We start from the raw sequence: 27,998 nt of genomic DNA, 5'->3' as shown, positions 1-27,998 counted from the left end.
GGTATTGGCTCAACTACTAATCCCATGATCGATGTTCTTCTCCATTCTCGTCACCTGCCTGCTTGATATTGTATTCATACAGTAAGGAGAAGTTCTGTCTTGGTCACTTGTGGGAGTGGAGGGTTCATATTTATTTCATTTCGCCAATTTGACAGGCACGTTTTCTGTGATTAGAATTTCCTCTAGGAGTATTTCATTGTCCGAAGCTTTTTGATTTTGGCTCCAATAATTTTTTTTTAAATTTTGGAGCGCGGGCTCAACTCTATGCATACACCCCAGTACCCCCTCGGTGTCGAAATGGAAACAGACAAAACACATGGCGAAGGTAGTGAGTAGATGTCAAGGACTTTCAGTCTAAGACTCGTAGAACCAACCTTCTGAGGCTTATTCTGCTCGGTAAACGGAGAGTATTTTCCCGACGATCGGTCCATTTTCTAAAGGGAGGTCGCAAGTGCCTGTCAAATATCCCAGGCATTTTTGCTTCGTTTTGTGTACTTTGGTAGAAACTCGTACGTCGAAGGAACGCGCTTTAAAAGTGTATGAATCCAGAGCTACACATATTTACAGTTGAGGGTGACAAACTGAACGGATGTACCCAGTCGTTTGGCGTACTGTTGGACCCTAACCCTAACCCTAACCCTAACCCTAAACCCTAACCCTCATTTCCACACGCGATGGTTGAATTTAGCCGGAAAAAGCACGGTGAGTGTTAGGGTTAGCTGAAAAAATTCCTAAGCAAGGGTGAATTTCTTTCTGGAACCATTAATAGTTGGAAGGAATTTGCTTAAATAACAACCCTTACCGCCTGTCTGGGGGTAAAACCTTGAACTTAGACTATAATGCACTGCTTTTCTTAACGAGGATCTATTTTCATTTCAATATGGAGGGCGAAATTTGGCAAAGTGCCCCAAAGAGAGATCTCGGACTGACAATTGGAAAAAGAGGTTGAATTTGTCTTTTCAGAGTTTTGTCGGCAGTCTAATTGTTGTTGAATTCCTTTCTCTGAACTGCAAACCTCTTTAGTGAAATGAAGGTGAAAACAAAAGACCATTTTATCGCAATTGGTTGACAGCTTGGTAAGGAAAGCTGCATTTATAGCGATCGTGGTGACTAGAGTTAAAGGAGACACTTTTGAATGTTCTCATCTTTGTGGGCACAGCGACCTGCTTCCCTTTTGTGGCGGTTATTAAAAATAACTTATTATAGCAGAGAACGAGTACACATTTTCTCAACCATCAACTCAATTTTATTTTAAATGTGTTGAATTCCAAAATGAACACGCTGGTCAAATTTCAAAATCGAGCTAAACTATCTGTCACCTTTGTCACAGAAAAAAATTAGTTTGCTCACAAAAACACGACCGCCTTAGCTTGAATATTATCATCAACAGCTTGTGAGGAACTTAAAAAAAAAAAATCTTGCAAACACAACACTTACGGAACACACTGGCCTGTGTTGAACTCTGAAATGAACATGCTGGTTGAATTTCAAAATCGAGTAAAACCATCTCACCACTGTCACAGAAAAGACCAATTTCCTCAGAAAAACACCACTGCCCTAGCTTGAATATTTATCCACAGTTTGCGACAGACTTTGACATTGATCATCTTGTTATAAAATTGACTGAAACCACCTCTCACGATTGTCGCAAAAAAAACATTCATTTCTTCAGAACACACTGGCCTGTGTTGAACTCTAAAATGAACATGCAACCTGGTTGAATTTCAAAATTGAGTAAAACCATTGTCACAGAAAAAACTAATGTCCTCATAGCTTGAATATCTATCCACAGTCTGTGAGAGACGTTGACATTGATCATCTCGAACTCCAAAATGAACATCCAAGTGAAAAGCTTACAGTCTGACTGAAAATTTGTTTTACAGTTAGGTACCTCCTATTGGAAGACAGTCCTGTCGATCTCTTCTTCTTCAGTGGGATCTTCTGGCTGGAGAAACCACAGCCACCTGTTGTTACTGTCTGGTATGCACCTTCGACGTATATACATGAGTGCTGCGATCTGGCTATGGTGGTCGCTGTGATGGCCAATGGCGCTGGCTATTTTAGACAAGTTGCACCATACGTCTCCCCAGCCTCTTTGTAAGAGAAGGTGTTGGAGACGTGGACGGAGCATGACCAGCATTCCAGCGTTGGCTATATATCGCAATCTGGTGGCACTACAACTCAGGATGTCCTCCAGGGCCTTGCAAAGCAGGATCCTCCTATCTTCAGGGATCTGTCCACCGTTCAAACATTGTGCGATCAGGGGTGCAAATTCCAACATGGCAGCCAGCCGTCCGTTTCTTTTCAAGCCCAGCGCAGTGATTGTGGGTTGGTCCAGCTTGTTTACGAGCATGCAAATGGAGCAGGTTGGATTCTGACATTTGGTTCTCACGTCGGCCATATCTCCCCCCCCTTCCTGGCACAGGCAGTACGGGCAGCTCTGATCCTCTTCATCCTGGGAGTCTCTCACGACCGGCTCTCCCAGGCAAGTGCAGTCGGCCCCAGTGGCTGTCCAGACGTCGCGGACTCTCTGCCTCGCTATTCTGGTACGTTCCTCTGTGTAGACCCTGAGAGCTGCAGATTGTCTAGCCTGCTGTAAGGCTTGCGTGTCTGAAGATCTGGCCTGCTGTTCTGCCTAGGGAGAGAAAAAAAAAGCAACAGGTGAGGTAGGTACCTCCACTAATAATAATAATAATAATAATAATAATAATAATAATGATAATAAAATTAATAATAATAATAATAAAGCATGCTTCGTGCAAGTAGTGAAAATTAAAAAATTTAAAATGCGGTGAAAATTTTTTAACTTACAATTGGTTCATTCTCAATTTCCCCCTGCCCCTCTAAAAGGTCAAAATTAAATGTAGGTTAAAAGTTTTTGACAAAGATTGAGTCTCAATTTCCTCTGTCTCCTGGCCCCAACTATTCAGCAAATGCCAATCTAATATTTTTGAAGTTAGCACCTATCAAATCATTTTGTCAGTCAATGTGCAGTTATTTATTTTTTAAATTTCAGTTCACCTGTGGTGGGTTGCAAGGTTGGTTTCCTTGCAGGAACTTTTGCAGTCTGTCCAAAGACTCTCTGTTGGGTATGCGTGTGGCTATGATTCCCGGCAGTGCTAGCAGACGCTGCCGGGGATCTGGTGGTACTTCCTGCTGCACTTCTTGGTCCCTCGGTCTTTGCTCAGCTACTGGCCCTTCTGTGGACACCTGGGATGCTCGGGTGCTGGCACGTCTGGGCGTCGCCTGCTTTCTTCGTCTGACCAAGCCGGAGCTGCCGCTGGGTCTTCGTGTGGGTGTCGCTTCTGCAGCTGTGACTCGCAGTGCCTGTTATAAAAGGGTGAGATATATCTAGTTGGTCATCTAAAACAAGGCCCTGCATGATGAAGAGGATCTTTAAATGCGTGTATTATGGTCATCTGGAGTAATGGGTTCTAAGCTCGTCTACTGACTGACTGACTCGCTCTTAATCACAGGAGAGACCCTACCTGAGTCGTTGTCTGCACAGACACGTAACACTGCAGCAGATTTTCTATGTGCCTTGTCACGGTTTCAGTGTGCTCTGGGGTTCCTCGGGCGGGAAGTGGATCCAGCTCCTCTTCAGCATCCCACCCGACGGAGAGTTCTGACTCATCCGAACTGCTGTCCTCCCCATGGTCTGGAGCAGAGGCTATCACCAGATCCCAGTGGGAAGAGCTGGCCAGTCTGAGCCCCTTTGTCTGTTCGGCTTCCAGGGGCGTCATGGTCAGGAAGTCCACTCCAAATCGAAGCATCATTTCCACCAGACGTGCAGGCTTGTCTTTCTTGCCCGCATATCTGATTGCTGTCATTCGCGCGAGCATCAGTTCTGTCACGGTGAGTCCCAGACCTCGTATCATTTCTTTTGACATGAAAGCAGCCACGTCACCTGCAAGAGAGTCGATGTCAATTGCATGTCCTGAGCACTAGCCCTTCACAAGAACAAATCACTTTGTACCAAAGGTAATCAGAGGAACTGCATTGAGAACACAAGATGTAATAAGTGAGTCTTCCAAAACTGTCCCAAGCTTGAATTTTCTTTGGTGCTAGCAGAGTTATCATTTTTACCTCACAATGGAATACTACTACTACTGTTTTTGTTTGTTTGTTGGTTTTTTTTTTTTTAAAGAAAAAAAAATTGTTAAGAAATGTTTTCAAGTTACCTGGAGACACGCTTCGAATTCCCTGGTTCGAAATGCGTGCTGCCACCGTGATATTGCCGGGCAAGATTCCTCTGTGTGTGTCCGTGATGAGACGACGAGGGAAACCATGTGTAAACTGGGCAGAGACATCGCTCCAGTGGGGGGCATTCAAGATCATGACGTTCCCAAAGAGGTCAAGGCGTACCAAATTCAAGTTGCGGTCGAATGCCTCGTTGCCACATCTCAGACTCCCATCCAAGGCCTGTCCCGTGGTTAGAAACATATCCTCCTTGGACAGTTCATTTCTTCTTTCTTGTGAGTGGTCTGACTCCTGCCGCTGTGTGCTGCACCATTCCTCTCTACTCTGTACATAGCGTGAACAATAATCTCTACATGTCTGCAGGTCTTCAAATACCACTTCTCCAGCTTGGTCCTCAGCAAAAAGCCCTGCGGGCAAACGCAAGCTGTCATACAGGAACAGATTGAAGTTGAACCGCATTCTATCTTCCAACGATACCGCCAGGCCAGACGGGAAATACGGTGCAACAAGGACTGGTGCCACATTCCTGCTTGTGGATGGCTGGTTGTCTAAGGCCACATGCAGCATTGGTGAGTCCCGGGGTTGTGTTTCATCATCAATGAACGAGCTTGAAGGGCTAGGAAAAAAAGGGAAAAACAAAGCATGAAAAAAATTGAAAAAACATGAATTGCCTTGCTCAAGAGCTACTTCTGTTTCCTTTTTTGAACGTGGGTGAATCCTTGTTTACATTTTTTGCCTCGTCATCATCATCATCTCGCGAAGAAATAAGATGAAATTTTTGAATATGGAAAGAGCATATGAACCATTTCAGTTATCTCTGACAATCTGAGCCCCATCGATAGATAACAAACAGTTTCCCAGGAATTCTCTTTTCAAAACCCCAAAATTTACAGGGAATGCATGAGCTCGTTGATGTTTTGCCTGCAAGCGATTTTGCAGTTTTTTTTTTTACTTGTGGCCAATTTCTTTGTGACTGATTGCAAGGAGTCGAAACCTAAACAAACTGCATAATTCAACCAGCTCTTTTCATTTTTGAACATGACTGGTATACACAGCTACATCTCCTACGGGTTCACCGGCATGCTAATGGGCAAAAATGTAAACAGGGACGTCACGATCGATCGACCATTCTAACCAATTTGTACTCTTTGGTATACAATCTCAAGTTCTCCAGTCGAGTACTACAAAAGTTGTAGAGTATTTTATTTTGCCCTGTTCCTTGCACAGCAGTTCTCACTTTTATGTGCTCCGTTCATCAGATAGAGTGGACAAACCCAAGGCACATGTCAAGTGCAATCTGTTTCCTGGGTAAGTTTGAGCAATTTGGTTGGAATTTTGCAGTAGCCTGATGGCTAATCTGATGTAACACCACCGAAACTATCTTTGGCCGAGTTGAAATTTAATTCGACAATATTGAGCACATGCCTTTTTGAGAACTACTGGGGCATGGATTATAATTATATTAACAAGGCTACAATAATAATAGTAATAATAATAATAATAGTAATAATCAAAGTAGTAGTAATAATGATAATAGCATTAAGAAGAATAACAATAATTCTGATGATGATCTTCAACCAGAGCAGTAGATGCCCTTCAAAATCTGCAGCCAACTAATACCCCATTCACACCAGCAAAACATGTTTTGTTAAACTGGTTTTCATTGAATGAAAATTATAAACAGAGAACTGAAAAACTTGATTTTCCATTGGATTCAAGTACTAGCTAACTTGTATTTCCAATGTGCTACATTCAAGTCAAAAATATTCGGTTAAATAGTTTCTATGAAGAAAAAAAAAATTAAACTGTGTTTAACAAAACAACTTTTAAACATGTTTAAGCTTTGGTGTGAATGGGGCATAATTTGGTTTCGGTGTTCAAGAAATATTGTGGCAAGATATTGAAAAATACCAGTAACTGGGGAGAAAACACTTATGTACTATTATCCTGGTCAACTCCCAGGGAAAGGGGCACGCCTTCCATGATTCGAGCATATAAAAGGGCATGGTTGATCGTGTTTTCTTCTGAATTTTGGAAACCTTTGCCAGAAATAAAGGAATAGACCAACAGACATTCTCTGTCCCAATAAGTGACTCTGGGGGAGTAGATAGAATCTAATATGTGCCCACTAAGTCAAATTTAATATCATACCTTTCCTCGCTTGGATCTTCCTCGTCTTGAACGGGAACGGGAACGGGAACGGGAACGGGATCAAGACGGGAACTGCAATGCGAAAGAGAGTCGTCGCTAAGTACACCAAGTAAAAATCAAGCGTGTATAGTACCATGCCGACAATGTATAGTACAAACGCATAGTACAAAACAACAAAGACAAAAACTCAGAAAGAAGAGGCAGAGACGACCGCAAATAAAACAGCTTCCAAATGAATACAATGAATGCAATGATTGCCTACTGGTCATTTCACTGGGTGCGGTTCACCTCGGGGAACAATGACAAAAAAAACAAAAACAAAAACCAACAAAAAAGTAAACAGAACAGAGCACCATGTGTATTTTAGCGCGTTACCGACCTGCGACTTTCCGCAGCTTGTGTTTCTATAAACTCCCAACCCCTTGCTCTTTTGGAACGTTTCCTTCTGGGCGGCATGTTGAACGACCTTAACTGTGTGAGTTCATATGGGGAATGAGCTGAGAATCTCATCTGGGACGTGTTTAAAGACAGGACCAGCAAGAGGAGGGCGTGCTTAAGGTTCGTGAGTGTTATTTTCGACGAGGTCACGCAGATATTTAGGATCAAAGTTTAGGACCCTCGAGCGAATTCCAGCAAGCTAAAACAGAAAAGAGAGAAGCTACGAACACTCGAGGACGATTATTTGATGAGAGATTGAAAATCGACGATGTATTAGGTCAGGTGTCGTGACTTATTCACTTCAACAAACGACGCGCTCGCCATTCCTCGCCTTTCGTGCCTACATGACAACATGGCTGCAAGTTTCCAAAAATGGCACCGGAAGTGGAGGTCTCTATTGTGTTCGCGCAGGTTCTGCGCGTACACAATAAATGATTGATAGCCCTGGCCACTTCCTGCCTTCCCAGGTACGTGACTTCTTACACACGACGTGACTCGAACTGAAAGCAATGCGTGGGAACTAGCGCGTCTCTCCCCTTGTACTTTGGTCAACGTGGGACGGCAAGGAATTAATTCAATGAAAATTTCACCCCGTCGACTTCCAAAGAGAATGAATTTTGCGTCCGATGGACGGAAAGTTCTTCAAATATATTGCGCGTAGAGCTGATCACTACTATACGTTTTTATTTCCCGAAAGCATTTTTATCGTTAAAAGGAACACACACACACACACGAAAAAAAAAAAAAAGACTTTAAATTTGGACAAAACCAAATGCATGCTTATCGGTAGTAATAGGAAACGCGTAAATATAGTTTATCATTATTATTTATTATTATTTGATTGGCTAGTTGGCCGGCCATATCGGCCTAGCGCCAAATGTCCCCCCCTCCCCAAGGCGCGCGCGCACGCGCATTAGGTGACTCGACTAGCTAGCCCTGCGAGCTAGACAGACATGTCTTTTCGTTTCGCCTCCACGAAATCGGAGGCAGTGGGAATATGGCATCACACACCTTCCATCCCCGAGGTTTCGAAGTTGCGATGTTGCTGTGTTCAAGGTAACCCTGTGCAAAGAATGATTCGTTAGGCGAGGAGAGCACTTATTTGGAGACTCTCTAGTGGCTGTATATATTATCTGAATTGAGTTCACTCCCACAACTTAACGAAGGCTTTTCGACTGCGGGCGAGTCGATTTCAACCTTCTTCTCTTTGCGCAATATTCGTTCGTTCGTTCGTTCGTTTGGAAGATTTCGCACCTCGTCTGCGAAGCCGCTTCGATTTCGACTCGATTCGTGGCGCACACGTGGACGAACGCGCGAGTGCAAAAAAACCAGCAGCCGATCGACTCTGAGAACGAAGCAACTCGCAAGAGAATCGAAAGCCTTTTCCGTCCGTAGATTTTTCTCTCTGTTCGCAAATACAGGGCTTTCAGCCGCAGGGGACGAGCGTCCTCCTGACTCGAGCGACGAGCGAGTGTTTGTCTGTTTGTCTGTCTCTTTGTTTGTTTTGCCTGTTTGTACACGTCCAAGTTGGCAGTTAAAAACATAGTCTATTTTCCAAGGTTTCCAAGGAAGGTTTCTTAGCATTTAAGTACTAGTTGTGGTATTGACTATTTGACTTTCCCTAAATGTTTTTTGTTGGTGGAGCCAACAGAAAAAGTTTGTGAGGCCATGCTTTAAAAAAATGACAGGAAGGCCTTAAGAGCCTACTTAGATCTTTATGAAGATGGAGGGTTATTTTATTGGCAGTGACATGTAAAGATAGTTTGCCAGGGCCACTTACTAGGAGTAGATTTATAAGTTAAAAATACTACATTTGAGCTCCATTTTTACGCAGACATTATTCAGGTATGATGGAAATTTAAAAGCACGTTCTTGTCTCATTCATAAGCAATGCTATATACTTCACAGCTGTCAAATTTATTAAATTTTGTGTTCAGAATTACTTTTGGCCTGGATATTTTTAACATGATGTAACATTTAACATTGCATAACATTGTTTTTAACAAACAGTAAACTTTTTTGGTTTTGATCTGAGCAATTAAAAACATTGTGTTGTTTCCAAGGTTTCCAAGGAAGGTTTCTTCACTTCATGCCTGGGTCCTTATGTATATTATTCTGTTTTACAGAAAATAACAGTCAACTGGAGCAGGCAGACTCCAATCAGCCAAGAGGGGCCAGAAAAGAATTGTGCTTAGACATAGCAGTTACCTCCAGCTGGAAAATACAAGTAAGTACTGCCAAAGAATACTTAGTCAGTATATGGGAAGAATAGTATGCAACTGAATGATGCAAGTTTCAGCCAGTTGAGGGTTCTTACATTTTTTTATGGTGGTGCTCATGGTGTCTCAGTCAATTGCTAACTTAGTATTTAAGTACTAGTTGTGGTATTGATTATTTGACTTTCCCTAAATGCTTTTTTATTGGTGGAGCCAACGGAAAAAGTTTGTGAGGCCATGCTTTAAAAAAATGACAGGAAGGCCTTAAGAGCCTACTTAGATCTTTATGAAGATGGAGGGTTATTTTATTGGCAGTGACATGTAAAGATAGTTTGCCAGGGCCACTTACTAGGAGTAGATTTATAAGTTAAAAATACTACATTTGAGCTCAATTTTTACGCAGACATTATTCAGGTATGATGGAAATTTAAAAGCACGTTCTTGTCTCATTCATAAGCAATGCTATATACTTCACAGCTGTCAAATTTATTAAATTTTGTGTTCAGAATTACTTTTGGCCTTGATATTTTTAACATTATGTAACATTTAACATTGCATGACATTGTTTTTAACAAACAGTAAAATTTTTTGGTTTTGATCTGAGCCATTAAAAACATTGTGTTGTTTCCAAGGTTTCCAAGGAAGGTTTCTTCACTTCATGCCTGGGTCCTTATGTATATTATTCTGTTTTACAGAAAATAACAGTCAACTGGAGCAGGCAAACTCCAATCAGCCAAGAGGGGCCAGAAAAGAATTGTGCTTAGACATAGCAGTTACCTCCAGCTGGAAAATACAAGTAAGTACTGCCAAAGAATACTTAGTCAGTATATGGGAAGAATAGTATGCAACTGAATGATGCAAGTTTCAGCCAGTTGAGGGTTCTTACATTTTTTTATGGTGGTGCTAATGGTGTCTCAGTCAATTGCTAACTTAGTATTTAAGTACTAGTTGTGGTATTGATTATTTGACTTTCCCTAAATGCTTTTTTATTGGTGGAGCCAACGGAAAAAGTTTGTGAGGCCATGCTTTAAAAAAATGACAGGAAGGCCTTAAGAGCCTACTTAGATCTTTATGAAGATGGAGGGTTATTTTATTGGCAGTGACATGTAAAGATAGTTTGCCAGGGCCACTTACTAGGAGTAGATTTATAAGTTAAAAATACTACATTTGAGCTCAATTTTTACGCAGACATTATTCAGGTATGATGGAAATTTAAAAGCACGTTCTTGTCTCATTCATAAGCAATGCTATATACTTCACAGCTGTCAAATTTATTAAATTTTGTGTTCAGAATTACTTTTGGCCTTGATATTTTTAACATTATGTAACATTTAACATTGCATGACATTGTTTTTAACAAACAGTAAAATTTTTTGGTTTTGATCTGAGCCATTAAAAACATTGTGTTGTTTCCAAGGTTTCCAAGGAAGGTTTCTGCACTTCATGCCTGGGTCCTTATGTATATTATTCTGTTTTACAGAAAATAACAGTCGACTGGAGCAGGCAAACTCCAATCAGCCAAGAGGGGCCAGAAAAGAATTGTGCTTAGACATAGCAGTTACCTCCAGCTGGAAAATACAAGTAAGTACTGCCAAAGAATACTTAGTCAGTATATGGGAAGAATAGTATGCAACTGAATGATGCAAGTTTCAGCCAGTTGAGGGTTCTTACATTTTTTTATGGTGGTGCTAATGGTGTCTCAGTCAATTGCTAACTTAGTATTTAAGTACTAGTTGTGGTATTGATTATTTGACTTTCCCTAAATGCTTTTTTATTGGTGGAGCCAACGGAAAAAGTTTGTGAGGCCATGCTTTAAAAAAATGACAGGAAGGCCTTAAGAGCCTACTTAGATCTTTATGAAGATGGAGGGTTATTTTATTGGCAGTGACATGTAAAGATAGTTTGCCAGGGCCACTTACTAGGAGTAGATTTATAAGTTAAAAATACTACATTTGAGCTCCATTTTTACGCAGACATTATTCAGGTATGATGGAAATTTAAAAGCACGTTCTTGTCTCATTCATAAGCAATGCTATATACTTCACAGCTGTCAAATTTATTAAATTTTGTGTTCAGAATTACTTTTGGCCTTGATATTTTTAACATTATGTAACATTTAACATTGCATGACATTGTTTTTAACAAACAGTAAAATTTTTTGGTTTTGATCTGAGCCATTAAAAACATTGTGTTGTTTCCAAGGTTTCCAAGGAAGGTTTCTTCACTTCATGCCTGGGTCCTTATGTATATTATTCTGTTTTACAGAAAATAACAGTCAACTGGAGCAGGCAAACTCCAATCAGCCAAGAGGGGCCAGAAAAGAATTGTGCCTAGACATAGCAGTTACCTCCAGCTGGAAAATACAAGTAAGTACTGCCAAAGAATACTTAGTCAGTATATGGGAAGAATAGTATGCAACTGAATGATGCAAGTTTCAGCCAGTTGAGGGTTCTTACATTTTTTTATGGTGGTGCTAATGGTGTCTCAGTCAATTGCTAACTTAGTATTTAAGTACTAGTTGTGGTATTGATTATTTGACTTTCCCTAAATGCTTTTTTATTGGTGGAGCCAACGGAAAAAGTTTGTGAGGCCATGCTTTAAAAAAATGACAGGAAGGCCTTAAGAGCCTACTTAGATCTTTATGAAGATGGAGGGTTATTTTATTGGCAGTGACATGTAAAGATAGTTTGCCAGGGCCACTTACTAGGAGTAGATTTATAAGTTAAAAATACTACATTTGAGCTCAATTTTTACGCAGACATTATTCAGGTATGATGGAAATTTAAAAGCACGTTCTTGTCTCATTCATAAGCAATGCTATATACTTCACAGCTGTCAAATTTATTAAATTTTGTGTTCAGAATTACTTTTGGCCTTGATGTTTTTAACATTATGTAACATTTAACATTGCATAACATTGTTTTTAACAAACAGTAAAATTTTTTGGTTTTGATCTGAGCAATTAAAAACATTGTGTTGTTTCCAAGGTTTCCAAGGAAGGTTTCTTCACTTCATGCCTGGGTCCTCATGTATATTATTCTGTTTTACAGAAAATAACAGTCAACTGGAGCAGGCAAACTCCAATCAGCCAAGAGGGGCCAGAAAAGAATTGTGCTTAGACATAGCTGTTACCTCCAGCTGGAAAATACAAGTAAGTACTGCCAAAGAATACTTAGTCAGTATATGGGAAGAATAGTATGCAACTGAATGATGCAAGTTTCAGCCAGTTGAGGGTTCTTACATTTTTTTATGGTGGTGCTAATGGTGTCTCAGTCAATTGCTAACTTAGTATTTAAGTACTAGTTGTGGTATTGATTATTTGACTTTCCCTAAATGTTTTTTATTGGTGGAGCCAACGGGAAAAGTTTGTGAGGCCATGCTTTAAAAAAATGACAGGAACCCTTGACATTAATTCATTCCTCCTTTGCAGCTGAATTTCATTCAGACACTTTGGATTGGTTATTATTGCTTCAAAAAGTGCAGGAGTTCAGTGTGAAGCTAGCTGGGGCTTTAAGGAATTTTCATACTTTTTGCTGTGCAATTTCATGTTTCTATCAGTGTCAACAGATGAGCAAAATTCTCTCTTTTCTTCAGTTGCAGCAGCTGACATGCAAGGGCAGGAACTGTGCTGGTGTGATGTAGCTATCAAGTGCCACCATCAAGGTTGAATGTGTGCAGGCAGTGATGACTGGAGATTTTTTCCCCCTCTAAACAATACTGCCTAACCGAATGGAGTAGACAAGAAAAGTTTTGACACATTCATTGGTATTGTTGTTGAAAATAAAGACTGGTGCCCAAATTTATATTCAAAGGAGTGTGTGGTTTTGTCCTTTGTCTTTGTGTAGGTAATTGGATGATCTCTAGTGATATTTGACCTAAATGCCTGCAGTGATATTTCGAAATTGTTATGCGTAGTCTCACCAGCTGTTAGGCCGGTGGCATTTGAGGCAATTTTGAAATATCGCCAGTGGTATTCATGCCAAACATCAGGTACAAATTATGCTGTTATTCGTCTCTACCGCTACCCGGGTTTAGTTTGTAATTTTCACATGTAGGTATTTGGCTTAAATTAAGCTGAAACACCACTGCTCTAAGCCAATCAAATCGCAGAAATGTCTCATGTGCTAGTATACGGGCATTAAAACCGGACAGTGCAACCTCGATGTATGAAACCCTTTCACTCCCAAGATCTGATTAGTAATTGTCCTTACTATCTGCCAGACAACTCTTACGATGTGAGTTCAAAGAATTTGGTATTGGCTCAACTACTAATCCCACGATCGATGTTCTTCTCCATTCTCGTCACCTGCCTGCTTGATATTGTATTCATACTGTAAGGAGAAGTTCTGTCTTGGTCACTTGTGGGAGTGGAGGGTTCATCATTCTACTGGGTTTTGACCTGTGGCCTTTATTTCATTTCGCCAATTTGACAGGCACGTTTTCTGTGATTTGAATTTCCTCTAGGAGTATTTCATTGTCCGAAGCTTTTTGATTTTGGCTCCAATAATTTTTTTTTAAATTTTGGAGCGCGGGCTCAACCCCAGTACCCCCTCGGTGTCGAAATGGAAACAGACAAAAGAGATGGCGAAGGTAGTGAGTAGTTGTTGTTTTTACTAGATATATCTAGTTTTGAGGTCCTCTTTGAAAACCATATCTTTTTTTCTGAAAGTTTCCTCAATAAAGATGATTATTATAACCACAAACAGACATACGCTATTATTATTATTATTATTATTATTATTATTATTTGTGCTAGAGGTGCGCTGCGGCGCGACTCGTGTCGGCGTCACTTAGTGGTAAAGACATAATAATAATAATAATAATAATAATAATAATAATAATAATAATAAAGCCTTTATTTAAAGAGGGTGGCACTTAATAGCCAAAGGCTAATAAACTTGTGGCCCTCACAACTATTTACAATCTAAAATACTGTAAGCTAAAATATATATATATACAGTTAAAATATAAAATATGACAGGATTCAATTATAAGATAAAAAATAAATTATTAAATTACGAAATGATGCAAAAGTTGTTGTTCCTTAAAAATATTGGCAAACATGTTCTTTTTAAAACATGCTACAGAATTTAGTTTCCTAATTTCAATTGGTGTACTGTTCCACAGTCTTGTTGCCGAAACAGCGAAAGAGCGTCCTCCTGTTCATTTAGATAATTCGGCAAAGTCCCATTAATTCGCTTATACATTATTGTGCATCTATCAATCTTAGGTTGCTCATAAAACGGGATCCAACCTAGCTTGTTAAACAAAGCAACTGATGGTGTCATGCGATCGGCATGACAAATAACGCGTGCCGCTCTTTATCGCAATTTGCCCAAACAACGTTAGCGTAAGACATAACGGGGCGAATAATGCTATTATAAAACTGAAGTCGCTGTTTAAGGGGTAGACACGCTCGGATCTTACGCAATATTGCGATTCTAGAGGCCAACTTTTTACATACTTTCTCAACATGTTCATTAAATGACAATTTGCTGTCAATGTCTACGCCTAATAAGGTAGCACAATCCACATGGAGCAGATGGCTCGTTTTTATTGAATCGATTGTCGGTTAATTTGGTCGTTACTCAGAGTGATCGTAGATACGAACATAGTTGCAATGCTTGTCTGTTTGTTTACACTTGTCTGTTTGGTTTTGTAATCGGACCTTTCAGCGTCACCGCGCCCATATGCCAAAAGCGAGTTTGGCGTCCCCAACGGTCGCATTTTCGTTGATCGAAGCCCAGGGCACAGGCGGGACCGACAGGTGAGTTACCGGCTCTGTAACTGCGTTTTTCATCATTGAGAGAAAGTATGCAAACTGATCTTTCTTGTGGCATTTGTCGGAATTTTCGATGGATTCGAGATTTAAAGGCCAAAATCGTCTCGGATCGGACCTTTCAGCGTCACCGCGCGCATATGCCAAAAGCGAGTTTGGCGTCCCTAACGCTCGCATTTTCCTTTGTCGAAGCCCAGGGCACAGGCGGGACCGATAGGTGAGTTACCGGCTCTGTAACTCCGTTTTATCAGCATTGGGCGAGAGTATGCAAACTGATCTTTCTTGTGGCATTTGTCGGAATTTTCAATGGATTCGAGATTTAAAGGCCAAAATTGTCTCAGATGCGAGTGAACACCCAGCCAGCAAATTCTTGTCGTTTTGTTGTACCGAAACTTTTGTGCTTGAACGCCGTTTGTATCGTCTGTACCGTACCCAGTTTTTGTCTTTTTGTTTGCTGTTTTTTTTTTTTTTTTTTTCTTTTTTGGATTGACCCTGCTTTACTCGCAAGACGAGACATTCGCGTCAACGGTCAACCCTGGTCTGGTCTGGCTTGGTTAATGTTCAATCTCGACCCAAACGCCTCGTTAACCGCGTCTCGAGATCTCACGAATTCGATTTTTAGGTGGCCGTAAGCATCAGTGATGGTAGTACCTAGACAACATCGCAAAGTCTTTTTGTTCTGTTTTAATTCGTGTTCATCTTATTTCATCTATTTTTTTTTTAATTTTTTTTTTTTTTTTTAAATTTTTTTCTTTTGAAAGTGGAATTTGGTAAGCGTGTGACTGTTGTGGAATACTGACACGATGAGCGATATCGAGGGGGGAGGTGAAGATCAAAGCTACGCTGACTGCTCGGTCGACGGCGACGACAGCCCCCGCTATCCGAGCCCGTCGGCCGAATCCATGGATAGTTGTTCTCTCGACTCTAGCGACCAGGAAGAAACTGATCCCGCCGGCGAGCCCACGCCCGCAGCAAGGCCAGAATCACCGCCACCCGTTGCAATAAACCTAGTATCGGACGACGAGGAGCGCGGAGAAGACGATGGTGGAGACGAAGCCCCACAAGAGCCTCCCGTGGCCGCCCTCTCTCCCAAGAGGGCATCCCACGCGCCGCGTCTAACAGATCTCCCGCCCGCAAACCCTAAGCAAAGGTCCAGGAAGAAGACCGCATCTCAACAACCGCCACCCGTTGCAATAAGCGCAGTAGTATCCGACGACGACGGTGACGAGCAGCTTCAACCAGGTGGTGGCGCAGAGGAAGCACCACGACAGCCTCCCGTAGCCGCCCTTTCTCCGAAGAGGGCGGCCTATCACGTGCCGCGTCTCACAGATCTCCCGCCGAAGCTGAAAAGGTCCAGGGAGAAAACCGCACGTCACCACGGTCAACACGTGCTCGCGGCAACAAGGCCGCAACTAGCGCCGCCCGTCACCACCGGCATACCCCACGCCCACGACGACCAGCAGCACGGAGACGATCGTGTGGAGGAAACCTTACCACAGCCTCCGAAGAGGGTGGCGCATCACGTGCCGCCTCTTACAGACTTCCCACCACATCTGCAAAGGTTCCCGAAGGCGGCCACATCTCATCACGGTCAACCCATGCCCGCCGCACGGCTGGAAATACCGCCACCCGTCACAACGAGCACACCCGATCGTGAGGAGAAGCCAGGGCATGATCGTGCCGAGGAAACCCCACAGCAGGTTCCCGTAGCCCCCCTTCCTCCCAAGAGGTCGGCCTACGCGCTGCGCCTCACAGATCTCCCACCAGATCTGCAATGGTTCATGCAGGAGACCAAGTCTTTTTTCACAAGGCCTCATGCGCTGGAGAGGCACGGACAGATGCTCGCCGCGAGCACGTTCGACAAAGCCTTGGAACGCATCCTGTGTGAGTATGGCGGCTCCGCATTTTACATTATTTGCTAGTTGCATCGCTCGTGGCATTTTCGGTGATGGAGCACACAAAAAAAAACAAAAAAACAAAAAAACAAAAAAAACAAAAAAAACAAAAGAAGAGAAAGAAAGGCAAACCAGATAAGCAAACAGAGGAATGGAACGCGCTCCAATTTTCTGGTCCTCTTTTCATGTTTCTCGGCCATCTATCCTCAGGTTAATAACGTTAGATCTGCCCCACAGGGGATTCCCTGTGGGGTGCCTCAAGGTTCTATTCTTGGTCCCTTATTTTTTATCCTGTATGTTAATGATTTGAACAATGCTTCCCTGCTTGATGCAATCTTGCTTGCTGATGATACAAACTTATTTATCTCCCATAATGACCCTGTTTACCTAATTAACACATTAAATAGAGAATTAAACAAATTGTCAACCTGGTTTGCAGCAAAGCGGCTCTCCTTGAATTTAGCCAAGACTAATTTTATGGTATTCAAGCCTTGGCAAAAGAAGCAATCCTTTGAATTTCAAGTTTTCATAAACGAGCAGCCTATTCTTCGTGTTTCTGAGACCATGTTTTTGGGTGTTTTATTAGATGACAATTTGACCTGGAAATCGCATATATCCTTAACAGCAAATAAATTATCCAAATCTATAGGTATTATTCATAAATCTAGGTTTTTTCTCTCTACTCACTCCCTTCGTACTTTATACAATTCTATGATCCTTCCATATTTGTATTATTGCAATTCAGCTTGGGCTGGTACCTATAAGTCAAACCTTCAAAGAATTGTAACCTTACAGAAACGTGCGTTAAGAATAGTAAGCAATTCTACATACATTGCCCATACTGGCCCTATTTTAAAGGAACTTAAACTCTTAAAATTTCATGATATCCATTCGTTTCAATTAGGTACTTTTATGTTTTCATTCGAGAACTCTACACTCCCTTCCAAATTCAATAACTTTTTTTTACTGAATAGTCAAATCCACAATTATAATACTAGGAATGCTCAGTCCTTCCGTTTGCCACTGTGCAGAACGAACACCAGGAAGTTTTCAATTTACTTTCAAGGTCCAAACTTTTATAATTCGTTAAATTCTGACATAACCAGTTCTCCCTCCTCCCCTTTTTTTAAAAGAAAGCTTAAGGAATTTCTTCTCTCTAAGTATTAGCTTCTGTAAGGCAGTAATTCTTAACTAACTTACTTAATATGCGTGTGCGTGTGTGTGTGTGTGTGTACGTGTGCGCGGTCAAAGTTAATTACCATAAGTCCATATTGTAATTCTAATATAAGATTAGTTATTTTAAGTGAGAAAGCCTGACTTGTTATAAGCCTCGTGGTTTCTTTCAGGTTTTCTCGCCATTTATTTTCTGTCATCAATTTTCTTCATTTTTTTTTTTTTTTCCATGTGTAAATGTCGTATATGGCAAATAAATATTGTATATTGTATATTGTATATTGTAGGTTATCTTGGATACGTTCAGCGAATCCGGCCCGGAGAGTCGCCTTCAGTCCAAGACTTCCATCGCGGGGATCTTATCGAAGGATACCTAGACTATCTGAAGGTGGGTATCGAGGTTGTTTTAGAACGTTGCACGTTGCAACGACAACGACAGATGATTGTAGATTATCATTTGACCTGCTAAAAGACATTTACGACACGTTGCCATCTCGTCTCTACATCAGGAGGAGAGGAACTTGAGTCCTGCGACCCTAAGCGTGCACGCGAGCAGTCTGCTGTACCCACTGAAGTATTGCTATCGGGGATTGGGGCCACAATTCGAAGGTATCCGCATTATCTCCCAGCTCAGAAGAACGGCCACTGTACTTCAGAAGCAGGGGGATCTGGAGAGGGCGACCGCAGTCGAAGATCTCAAAGCGCAAAGCAAGTGGCTGGATTGGTAAGTGTGCTAGTTAGTTAGTGTAAAACAAAACAGAAACAAAACAAAACGGAAACAAAACGGAAACAAAACGTGTCTGTCTTTTAAACATCTTGGATGATCAATCGGGAAAAGGTAAAAAATTTAAAAATAGTCAGAATCGTGTTTTGTGAACGCTTGTCCTCGAGGTCTACAGTTCCTGCCTGCCTGCCTGCCTGCCTGCCTGCCTGCCTGCCTGCCTGCCTGCCTGCCCTTTTGAGTAGACGACTGCATTCAGAGTTGAAATGCTTGAAAATAAATGCAAGAAGTACAGTTTCAATTTGTAGGAATGAATCGTTTCTAAAGATATTAAAGAACACTGGTCCCCGCTTTCTCTTAAGGGAACAAGTCCTCCTAGCTAGGGAAGCCCAGCGGTGCCGGTTTGAATTGGCCAAGGGCAGACAGCAACGCGCTCAGGAGGCCCGCGACCTGCTGCTTTTGTCACTGTACACCCACCTCCCGCCCAGCAGGGGCCTAGAAATCAGGACGATGGAGTTGGTCTTGGAAAGCCAACTGGAAGAACCGTTTCAGAAAGCGCACTATCGTGACAGAAACGTGGCCTTGATCAAGACAGATGGCGACGGCATCGTGCTACACCTCGGAAGGTTCAAAACCTGCAAGCAGAGCGGGCCTGAAACTATTCCCATACAGGTAATTCTTGTCACGACTGAACGACTGACACGAGCAGAGTACGGAAATTAACAAGAGTTCTGAGCACACTTTAATAACAGTCTCTCTCTCTCTCTCTCTCTCTCTCTCTCTCTCTCTCTCTCTCTCCCCGCAGGCAGACAGCCAACTCTGCAGGCTGTTCATACAGTTTGTATCAGAATTCAGAAAGGTGCTTAATCCGACGCTGTGCAGCAACTACCTGTTTCTGGTAAGTATAGGGTTCCCCGTCTTATAGCCAGCTAGCTAGCGCGGGCTAAAATTGCCGGGCTCGGCAAGGCAAAATTGTCCAACTCATGCCGTCGCCGGGTGAAGTAGCACTCGCTTGAAACTAGCTAACTGGTTAGGAATTTTTGGGCCGAAGAGGACTCTTTGAAAACACTGGCCGTGGGTCACAGTCACCACAGGCCCTGGTTGTTCAAAGCTGGGTTAAGGTAACCCAGGGTTAGTGTGAAATTTGATTTCAGGTCTGAAAACTTTAAGAGAAAATTCAGTTCAAATCTTTTTGCTTGCAATTTGATCATTGCATGTTCTAAAAAGAATAGTGAAGACTTTCCCCAAAAGACTTCTGAACAAAGAAATAAAGAAAGCTGGATTAAAATTTAACCCTGGGTTAGAGCTAATCGGCCTTTGAACAACTGGGCCCACTGCTGTGCAGCAGCAGATCATTTTGACTCTGACCTATTTCATTTCAGAATTCCAAGGGTGCACCGTACTCGAGCACGTCGTTCACAACACGTTTACAGAAAATGTTCGAACTCCTGACCGGAAGCAAGGTGGCGGTATGCGGACTAAGGTCATCTTTCGTGACCTGGGCATATTCCCAGAGGTAGGTCGACATGGCTATTGAACTGCAAGTCACGTCCTTCCTTCCTTCCTTCCTTCGTTCGTTCCCCGCGAATTTTGGAATCTGTTGCTTTAAAACGCCGGCATAGCCACATCGCTGATAACCGTTTGATACGTTTTTCTTTTTGTCGTTCTCCCTCTGTCTATCTGCAGCGGATGCGACGATCAGATGAAAGACAGCCTTGCTGCTTGTCTCCGGCACTCCCGAGAGCAGGCCCAGCACACTTACGACCGACGCACGGCAAACCAGAAGAAGACCCCGGCATTAGATCTGGCCAGGCGCAAGGCCGAAGAAGAGGAGCTTGTGGCCGGGCCCATGACCAGGTCTCTCCAGCTGCCAGAGATCTCGGAGCCGGAGATCGACGTGGGCGACTTTGTGGGACTCGTGGCCGAGGACAGCACCCTACAGAAGCCTTCGATTTTCCTGGGGCGTGTTCAAGCTTTCCTGCCGGAAGGCCAAGCCCTCCTTCTATGGTACAGGCACACCGGAGGTTCTAACTATGCCCCAGACTTGGACGGTGAGCAGTGGGTGGAGTCGAGAGAGTCGCTAGTCGCTGTGAAGGTGGCTGCTGCCAAAGGCAGTCCCTACGCCATGCGACTGCTGACCAGCGTGCGCGAGATACACAAGGCAGTCATGGGCGGGGAGCGGGGATCCTGACCTCAAAAAAAAAAAAAGGACAAAGCAAAAGGACAAAGAGGAGAAAAAAAAAAAACAGAACGAGAACTCTAAGAAGATCCCTTTTCTTCGCTATTGTTGTTGGACTTTTGGAAGCCGCCAGAGAGATTTCTAGCTGTCAGATAAATAATAAAAAGTGTGTGAATTTGAATTTGTCTGGCTTTTGCTGTTCTGTTCGGTCCTGTCCTGTTTTCTCGCTTTCTTGTTTTCTTGTTTTCTTGTTTTGATTTTGTTTTTGTTTTTTTTTTTGCACCCGGAATTATTTCATTTGAAGCCGTCCGTCACAAAAGCAATACACCCGACAGGCAAAAACCGGCCACGAATGGTGATTTTTCCCCGATTCAAACTTGCCCACGCACGTCCGGGCCGATTCGGACTTGCCCGCACACGAATTAATTATTTGCCCACAGCTCGCGCGTCGAAACATGTGACGGTTCAAAGGGAACTTTGATAAATATGGATCAATGATATCGAAAGGAGGTAGACTAAATGATGAACAGTTAGAGCTAAATGTTAACGGAACAGCCATTAAATCATATAATTCTATTCTAAGTTATTGGGTGTAAATATTGATGATAATTTACATTTTTCTGATCGCGTGAGTAACATCTGTTAAAAAAAAAAAAAAAAAATTAAAAAAAAAAAGAAAAAAAAAGGAAGCAGTCAAAGGCTGGGTGTAACTAATAGATTAAGGAAGTTAATCCCAGCCAAGGCTAAATTACAACTTTTTAAGGCTGCTCTTCTGCCTTATTTAACTTACTGTGGTACTGTATGGAATTGTTGCAAAGCTAGTGATTCTAGAAAAGTAGAGAGGGTACAAGAACGTCAATCTTAAATATTTTAAATACTATCAAGATCATATTATTGTAATTATTATCATCTTATTATCTCATCATATGAAGGTTATCATCTTATTATACAGGGTGGGGTATTATAAACGTGGGGTCTACTATTTTCGGGGTAGGGTAGTTTTATATGGGAAGAGCTCTTTTATCATATTCCAATAAATTTTTAACGCATAGTTTTATATAGATCAGACGAGTTTAGTTTAGGTGTGCTTACCTAGTGGGAAACTGCTATCTTATTTGACACGTAAATAAAGCTTATGATGATTTTATTTATTATTATTTGATTGGCTAGTTGGCCGGCCATCTCGGCCTAGCGCCAAATGTCCCCCCCCTCCCCCCTCCCCCCCTCCCCAAGGCGCGCGCGCACGCGCATTAGGTGACTCGACTAGCTAGCCCTGCGAGCTAGACAGACATGTCTTTTCGTTTCGCCTCCACGAAATCGGAGGCAGTGGGAATGTGGCATCACACACCTTCCATCCCCGAGGTTTCGAAGTTGCGATGTTGCTGTGTTCAAGGTAACCCTGTGCAAAGAATGATTCGTTGGGCGAGGAGAGCACTTATTTCGAGACTCTCTAGTGGCTGTATACATTATCTGAATTGAGTTGACCTGAGAATTTACATTTCTTTCCATCAGATCTTGTCTTATGTCCACGCTAACTGCATGCGGAATGGTCACGGAAGGGTTACTCGGAGGGCAAACTGGAGCTGATGGCTTCACGTCTGCACCTGTTAAAGGAGAACGCAAAACTGTGACAGTGTCTAAAGCAGGCCCATCCTTGGGTCTTCACATAACAAATGATAGTTCGGGTTGTGCACTCATCGAAGGTATCGATCCAGGAAGCATTGCGCACGAAGCTCCCGGGATCTGCGTCGGAGATCGTATAGTAGCTATAAACGGCACGACTGTCGTCGGTACCGGGCACCGTGATGTAGCTGCTATGATAGCATGGGTTCCGGTCGGAGGGATAGTCGTCTTTGGGTTGATCGAGCCTGAGAGAGAGCAGCTCAGCTCCGGTAAGTCAGCTATCATCTATTATCTATTATGACAGAGTTACAATCTGCCATGCCATATATTCTAACTGCTGATAAGTCAAATGCTCTCACTGTAAGTGAATGGAACATTGACACGGCATCCAAAGGGACCTCTTTTGTCGTGAAAAAATACAAGATCGATCGTGGTAACAGTTCAGAAACAATAATTTGCGTTCTGGTTGCTGAATAAAGTCATGCCGATGGCACTCTGCTCTTTGTTCGAAGCCTTTGCAGACCATTTGACTTTCTCGCTGTAGTGAGAAGTAATGTGGCTCTCCGATCCTCTTTTCTTTTTTTTTTTTCCCCCCTCAGCCCAGACACTCACTGGTAGTTACTGAAGAGTAAGACACTGAGTCTCCAATCCAAGTGATTCTGCTATGGCCGTTGCCAGATGAAGAATTTGCAGATTTCCAGTTCCCAGTTGATTTTATATTTGACATTCGGGGTGCAGTGTCGGATGGTAGAAGTGGAAGGTTGAAATTGTTATCAGTTTTTTTGAAAACGCGTCACTTACTCCTTGACGAAAGTCCAAAGTGTTTTGTTTCACCGACACAGGTTGTCTGAATGTTGTCTGCATGAGCATGAAAATAATGCAAGTGCAATGAACCTTTTCTTTTGGGTTTGGCCACCTTGTTGAAATCTCTCGATTCTTTCTTTACGAGTGAGTATTGAGATTACTGGTTTGGCCAGCTTGTTTAAATTTTCTCAATTCTTTACAAGTGTAGATTGTAGAGGCTAGCTAGCTAGCTAGCTGCATGGGCTGCTAACTAGATGTAGAAATCTGGGAAGGTTCTTCCTTGGCCAATTCTGAGGCTTTAACCCTTTTTTGACTCCCAAGAGTGATTCACATGTAACTTCTCCCTGTAATTAATATCTAAACATTATCTGGCAGACAGGTCAGGAGAAAACTCAACCTTATCGAGTAGAAGTGGTGATCTTGATCTAACACCAAATTCTTGTCACTTATTTACAATTATGTGGCAGCCAATCAGATCTTGGGAGTCAAAGGCCGGTTAAAGCAAGAGATTTTAAGACTTTTTGTAAGAATGTCCTCAGAGTTTTGTGTGGGAACTAGTTGCTTGGGGTTGACACTTGATGTGTTGGGTTTTTTTTTTTTTGCTTGCTTAGGGTTAGACAGTGCAATGCAACTTTTATATTTAACCCTTCAACTCCAACCAACACAGAAGTGAGTGACCGACACAGAGTTTCTCCTTACATCATCCACACAATATCGACCATCTAGGTGACGAGAAGAGAGAAAAATGTGGATTTTGTGGATAATTAGTGGATCTAATACTAAATTCTCCGGACTCACATGATAAGAATTGTATGGTTGGCAGTCAAAAGAATTACAAGTTTGATCTGGGAGTTAAAGGGTTAATTCATGGTTCGTTCATATCTGTTTGTTAAATAGATTCGTCCAATAATAAAAATGATGATGTATCGTGTACCTAAGTACCTCCTAGATATTGTACTGATGTCTGTATTTATTTTGCACACAACTTTTTTAAATTGGTGAGAAACAACTTTCATCTACCTACTGATTCATCGGATGATCTGCATCAGGGTTACTCTCTCTCTCTCTCACGGTGGGTGGCATCCAAAAAAAGAAAGAAAGAAAGACCCGAGAGGTCTCCGCTTGAGTGTTTTGCATGCCAAAAGAGTCAGTGTCTTGCTGTGCCATTTCATTTCATTTCACCCTCAAACTGCCAGAGGTGATCGACATGTGACTTCTCCCGGCCCGAGGACCAAGTCATGCACATTCCTCCAGTGAAGTACAAATCCAATCCTTGCCTGGGAAAGTGGCTATATATATATATATATGTATATCAAGGTAACCACTTGTGCCTGATATGTCTGATGATTCTCACCACCTGTTTGCTGAATAATGTATGGATATTATAGGGAGTTATATAGTGTCAAACACTAACAGGAGTTCAAGGGTTAACCCTTTAGCTCCCATATCAAATTTGCACCTCTCCTCACTGTCAACCATACAATCCTTTTGATGGTAGCTACTTGGTAGAATTTAGTATGGCATCAACCAATGGTCCCCAAATTGAGATGATGTTCTGGATTCTCAGCACTCATCCTGTTGATGCTGTATTGATATCGTTAGGAGTACAAATTAGAACAGTTTTGCAATGATGATGCCCAAAACAACCCTCTACCTGTGGTAAGAGGGCAGGCTTTCCTTTCTTCATTTCCAGAATTACTGGCCAGGGGTTAAATGCATGAAATGCAATCTGAATAATAATAATAATAATAATAATAATAATAATAATAATAATAATAATGATGATATTACATGTTTCAAATCAAAAATGTCAATGCTAATTTTTGACCCCTGCTTTTCTTTCCTCTAGGCCAACCAAGGACCAAGTCCTGTACAGGCACCTGCACCTGCAAATCCACCCAGTGACTGAGGTATGAATAACAATCAATTGTTCCCAAAGTGCACCACTGAAAACAGACCATTGAAAGAAAAAACATCCTTCTACTACCTGCTGGTCTATGTCCCTCCTTGACCTCTGCACAAACAGTGCCCTGCCTTTCCCCTGGCAAGCCCCGCTGCTCGCTTTGCGACGCGCGCTAGCGCTGGTGGAGCCTGTGGCTCCGGCCTCAACAGTTTGCCCTCACCAACCGGCCAGCGGTCTAGGAACGACAGCCCCTCAAAGTTTCACCTCTGCAGCTACAACTTGTGAGCATTTCTTCCACTCTCCTGCACTGACCATTCCATCGCCTCTCTCTCTCTCTACCTCTTCTCTCCACTGCCTATTGGCATTGTTGGCAGAAATTTCATGTTTTTAGCAATCTCATTTAATAATAGTAGAAATGATAATACAATATCCAATATCCAATATCCAATATCCAATATCCAATATACAATATACAATGTGCAATATCAAGCAGACAAGTGATGAGATCAAAGAAAAATAGAAATGAAGGGAACTTGAGCTGATCCAATAGAAAATTCTCCAAGCCAACGTCACCAGAACTGTATGGCTGACAGTAAGGAGAATTACTATGGAGATCTTGGGAGGGAGTGAAAGGCTTCATTAAAAGGAGGCTGTAAATTGAATGTCAATGTGAATTTTCCTGCTTTCCTGCCTGTAGGGGAAACAAGGACCAAGTGAAGTACAAATTGAATCCTTCCCTGGGAAAAAAAAAGGTCAGTCAATTCATAAAATCAAATCCGTGAGAATAATGATTGATCACCCACTCCGAGATAATATTATTATTGTTATCTGTCAGCCATTTGAAATGACAGGGCTTGCACAGGAATGAAATTCCCTTCAAACCAGATTGCACCTGTACGTCCCTTACCACTTGAGTGTAACCCTTTAGCTCCCAGATCAAATTTGCACCTCTCCTCACTGTCAACCATACAATCCTTATGATGGTAGTTCCTTGGTAGAATTTAGTATGGCATCAACCAATGGTCCCCAAATTGAGATGATGTTCTGGATTCTCAGCACTCACCCTGTTCATATTGTATTTATATCGTTAGGAAAAATTCTCTCTCCAGGTCATTTGCGGTAGTGAAAGGGTTATTAAGAGCTGTCACATCGCCTCGCCTGCAGGTAAATATGGTCAATGACATTACTAGATTTCTGGATTATACCATCCATTTACCCGTCTACGTAACATTTCCCCCACTGAACACACAAGAGGCTGTCGTTCCCCTGACAGGCCATGATCACCATTGCGCTACGCGCGCAGGCCTTCTGGGCACCTGGGGCTACCACCTCAACAGTCTGCCGCAGGCCTGCGACCAGCGCTATGGAAATGACAGCCATCAGAAACTTTTAACTCCGTCCATCATTATCACATCAACCCTTGACATTAATTCATTCCTCCTTTGCAGCTGAATTTCATTCAGACACTTTGGATTGGTTATTATTGCTTCAAAAAGTGCAGGAATTCAGTGTGAAGCTAGCTCTGGCCTTAAGGAATTGTCATACTTTTTGCTGTGCAATTTCATGTTTCTATCAGTGTCAACAGATGAGCAAAATTCTCTCTTTTCTTCAGTTGCAGCAGCTGACATGCAAGGGCAGGAACTGTGCTGGTGTGATGTAGCTATCAAGTGCCACCATCAAGGTTGAATGTGTGCAGGCAGTGATGACTGGAGATTTTTTCCCCCTCTAAACAATACTGCCTAACCGAATGGAGTAGACAAGAAAAGTTTTGACACATTCATTGGTATTGTTGTTGAAAATAAAGACTGATGCCCAAATTTATATTCAAAGGAGTGTGTGGTTTTGTCCTTTGTCTTTGTGTAGGTAATTGGATGATCTCTAGCGATATTTGACCTAAATGCCTGCAGTGATATTTCGAAATTGTTATGCGTAGTCTCACCAGCTGTTAGGCCGGTGGCATTTGAGGCAATTTTGAAATATCACCAGTGGTATTCATGCCAAACATCAGGTACAAATTATGCTGTTATTCGTCTCTACCGCTACCCGGGTTTAGTTTGTAATTTTCACATGTAGGTATTTGGCTTAAATTAAGCTGAAACACCACTGCTCTAAGCCAATCAAATCGCAGAAATGTCTCATGTGCTAGTATACGGGCATTAAAACCGGACAGTGCAACCTCGATGTATGAAACCCTTTCACTCCCAAGATCTGATTAGTAATTGTCCTTACTATCTGCCAGACAACTCTTATGATGTGAGTTCAAAGAATTTGGTATTGGCTCAACTACTAATCCCATGATCGATGTTCTTCTCCATTCTCGTCACCTGCCTGCTTGATATTGTATTCATACAGTAAGGAGAAGTTCTGTCTTGGTCACTTGTGGGAGTGGAGGGTTCATATTTATTTCATTTCGCCAATTTGACAGGCACGTTTTCTGTGATTAGAATTTCCTCTAGGAGTATTTCATTGTCCGAAGCTTTTTGATTTTGGCTCCAATAATTTTTTTTTAAATTTTGGAGCGCGGGCTCAACTCTATGCATACACCCCAGTACCCCCTCGGTGTCGAAATGGAAACAGACAAAACACATGGCGAAGGTAGTGAGTAGATGTCAAGGACTTTCAGTCTAAGACTCGTAGAACCAACCTTCTGAGGCTTATTCTGCTCGGTAAACGGAGAGTATTTTCCCGACGATCGGTCCATTTTCTAAAGGGAGGTCGCAAGTGCCTGTCAAATATCCCAGGCATTTTTGCTTCGTTTTGTGTACTTTGGTAGAAACTCGTACGTCGAAGGAACGCGCTTTAAAAGTGTATGAATCCAGAGCTACACATATTTACAGTTGAGGGTGACAAACTGAACGGATGTACCCAGTCGTTTGGCGTACTGTTGGACCCTAACCCTAACCCTAACCCTAACCC

The 27,998-nt window shown here is 42.2% G+C and overlaps 3 protein-coding genes and 1 long non-coding RNA gene across 16 annotated transcripts; 3 read left to right on the top strand and 1 right to left on the bottom strand.

The window, feature by feature from the left end:
• Positions 1 to 1,223: 1,223 nt before the first annotated feature.
• Positions 1,224 to 7,705, bottom strand: LOC149035895 (uncharacterized). 3 transcript variants are annotated; one of them, XM_089191660.1, is made up of 6 exons: positions 6,731 to 7,705; positions 6,352 to 6,423; positions 4,182 to 4,816; positions 3,489 to 3,907; positions 3,022 to 3,327; positions 1,224 to 2,635 (listed from the first exon to the last, which is right to left on the bottom strand). In XM_089191660.1, exons 1-6 carry the CDS (start codon positions 6,859 to 6,861, stop codon positions 1,895 to 1,897), a joined length of 2,304 nt encoding a protein of 767 aa, XP_089047786.1. In that variant the 5' UTR covers positions 6,862 to 7,705; the 3' UTR covers positions 1,224 to 1,894. The 3 variants fall into 3 exon arrangements, with proteins under 3 accessions (XP_089047786.1, XP_089047787.1, XP_089047788.1); XM_089191661.1 differs by having other exon boundaries at positions 6,352 to 7,704; XM_089191662.1 differs by lacking the exons at positions 6,352 to 6,423; positions 6,731 to 7,705 and adding an exon at positions 5,316 to 5,448 and having other exon boundaries at positions 4,182 to 5,264.
• Positions 3,200 to 5,703, top strand: LOC149035896 (uncharacterized). The gene is made up of 2 exons (XR_016182299.1): positions 3,200 to 3,340; positions 3,477 to 5,703. It is a non-coding gene; the product is annotated as an uncharacterized LOC149035896 (long non-coding RNA).
• A 6,452-nt stretch (positions 7,706 to 14,157) lies between the features above and the next one.
• LOC149035894 (uncharacterized) lies at positions 14,158 to 20,789 on the top strand. The gene is made up of 7 exons (XM_089191650.1): positions 14,158 to 16,668; positions 18,140 to 18,240; positions 18,362 to 18,576; positions 18,936 to 19,245; positions 19,379 to 19,471; positions 19,956 to 20,089; positions 20,260 to 20,789. The coding sequence occupies exons 1-7, from the start codon at positions 15,588 to 15,590 to the stop codon at positions 20,762 to 20,764; spliced, it is 2,439 nt and encodes an 812-aa protein (XP_089047776.1). The 5' UTR covers positions 14,158 to 15,587; the 3' UTR covers positions 20,765 to 20,789.
• A 1,197-nt stretch (positions 20,790 to 21,986) lies between these two features.
• On the top strand, positions 21,987 to 26,911 carry LOC149035893 (PDZ domain-containing protein GIPC3-like). Of its 11 annotated transcripts, none has more exons than XR_016182277.1 (7): positions 21,988 to 22,145; positions 22,265 to 22,644; positions 22,975 to 24,496; positions 25,029 to 25,089; positions 25,780 to 25,834; positions 26,192 to 26,246; positions 26,695 to 26,911. XR_016182277.1 is itself a non-coding variant. In XM_089191655.1 (3 exons), exons 1-3 carry the CDS (start codon positions 22,129 to 22,131, stop codon positions 25,082 to 25,084), a joined length of 453 nt encoding a protein of 150 aa, XP_089047781.1. In that variant the 5' UTR covers positions 21,987 to 22,128; the 3' UTR covers positions 25,085 to 25,090. The 11 variants fall into 11 exon arrangements, 1 of the variants encoding a protein (XP_089047781.1); XR_016182276.1 differs by having other exon boundaries at positions 26,174 to 26,246; XR_016182270.1 differs by lacking the exon at positions 22,975 to 24,496 and having other exon boundaries at positions 21,987 to 22,145.
• Positions 26,912 to 27,998: the final 1,087 nt, after the last annotated feature.

The sequence above is a fragment of the Pocillopora damicornis genome, chromosome 13, assembly GCF_964200805.1.
Source record: "Pocillopora damicornis chromosome 13, jaPocDami1.2, whole genome shotgun sequence".
NCBI classification, from domain to species: Eukaryota; Metazoa; Cnidaria; class Anthozoa; order Scleractinia; family Pocilloporidae; genus Pocillopora; species Pocillopora damicornis.
Note: the sequence above shows the minus strand (reverse complement) of the source record. Positions and strands in the feature narration are given on the sequence as shown.

Bases quoted from the DNA above. Each gene is read 5' to 3' on its own strand.
- LOC149035895 (XM_089191660.1), bottom strand. From the start codon at position 6,861: ATGAGATTCTCAGCTCATTCCCCATATGAACTCACACAGTTAAGGTCG. The intron at 4,817-6,351 runs GTATGATATTAA...TTTTTTTCCTAG, and splicing joins GAAGATCCAAGCGAGGAAAG to CCCTTCAAGCTCGTTCATTG. The intron at 2,636-3,021 runs GTGAACTGAAAT...TTCTCTCCCTAG, and splicing joins AACCTTGCAACCCACCACAG to GCAGAACAGCAGGCCAGATC.
- LOC149035894 (XM_089191650.1), top strand. From the start codon at position 15,588: ATGAGCGATATCGAGGGGGGAGGTGAAGATCAAAGCTACGCTGACTGC. The intron at 18,241-18,361 runs GTGGGTATCGAG...TCTCTACATCAG, and splicing joins GATACCTAGACTATCTGAAG to GAGGAGAGGAACTTGAGTCC. The intron at 20,090-20,259 runs GTAGGTCGACAT...GTCTATCTGCAG, and splicing joins ACCTGGGCATATTCCCAGAG to CGGATGCGACGATCAGATGA.
- LOC149035893 (XM_089191655.1), top strand. The intron at 22,645-25,028 runs GTAAGTCAGCTA...TCTTTCCTCTAG, and splicing joins GAGAGAGCAGCTCAGCTCCG to GCCAACCAAGGACCAAGTCC.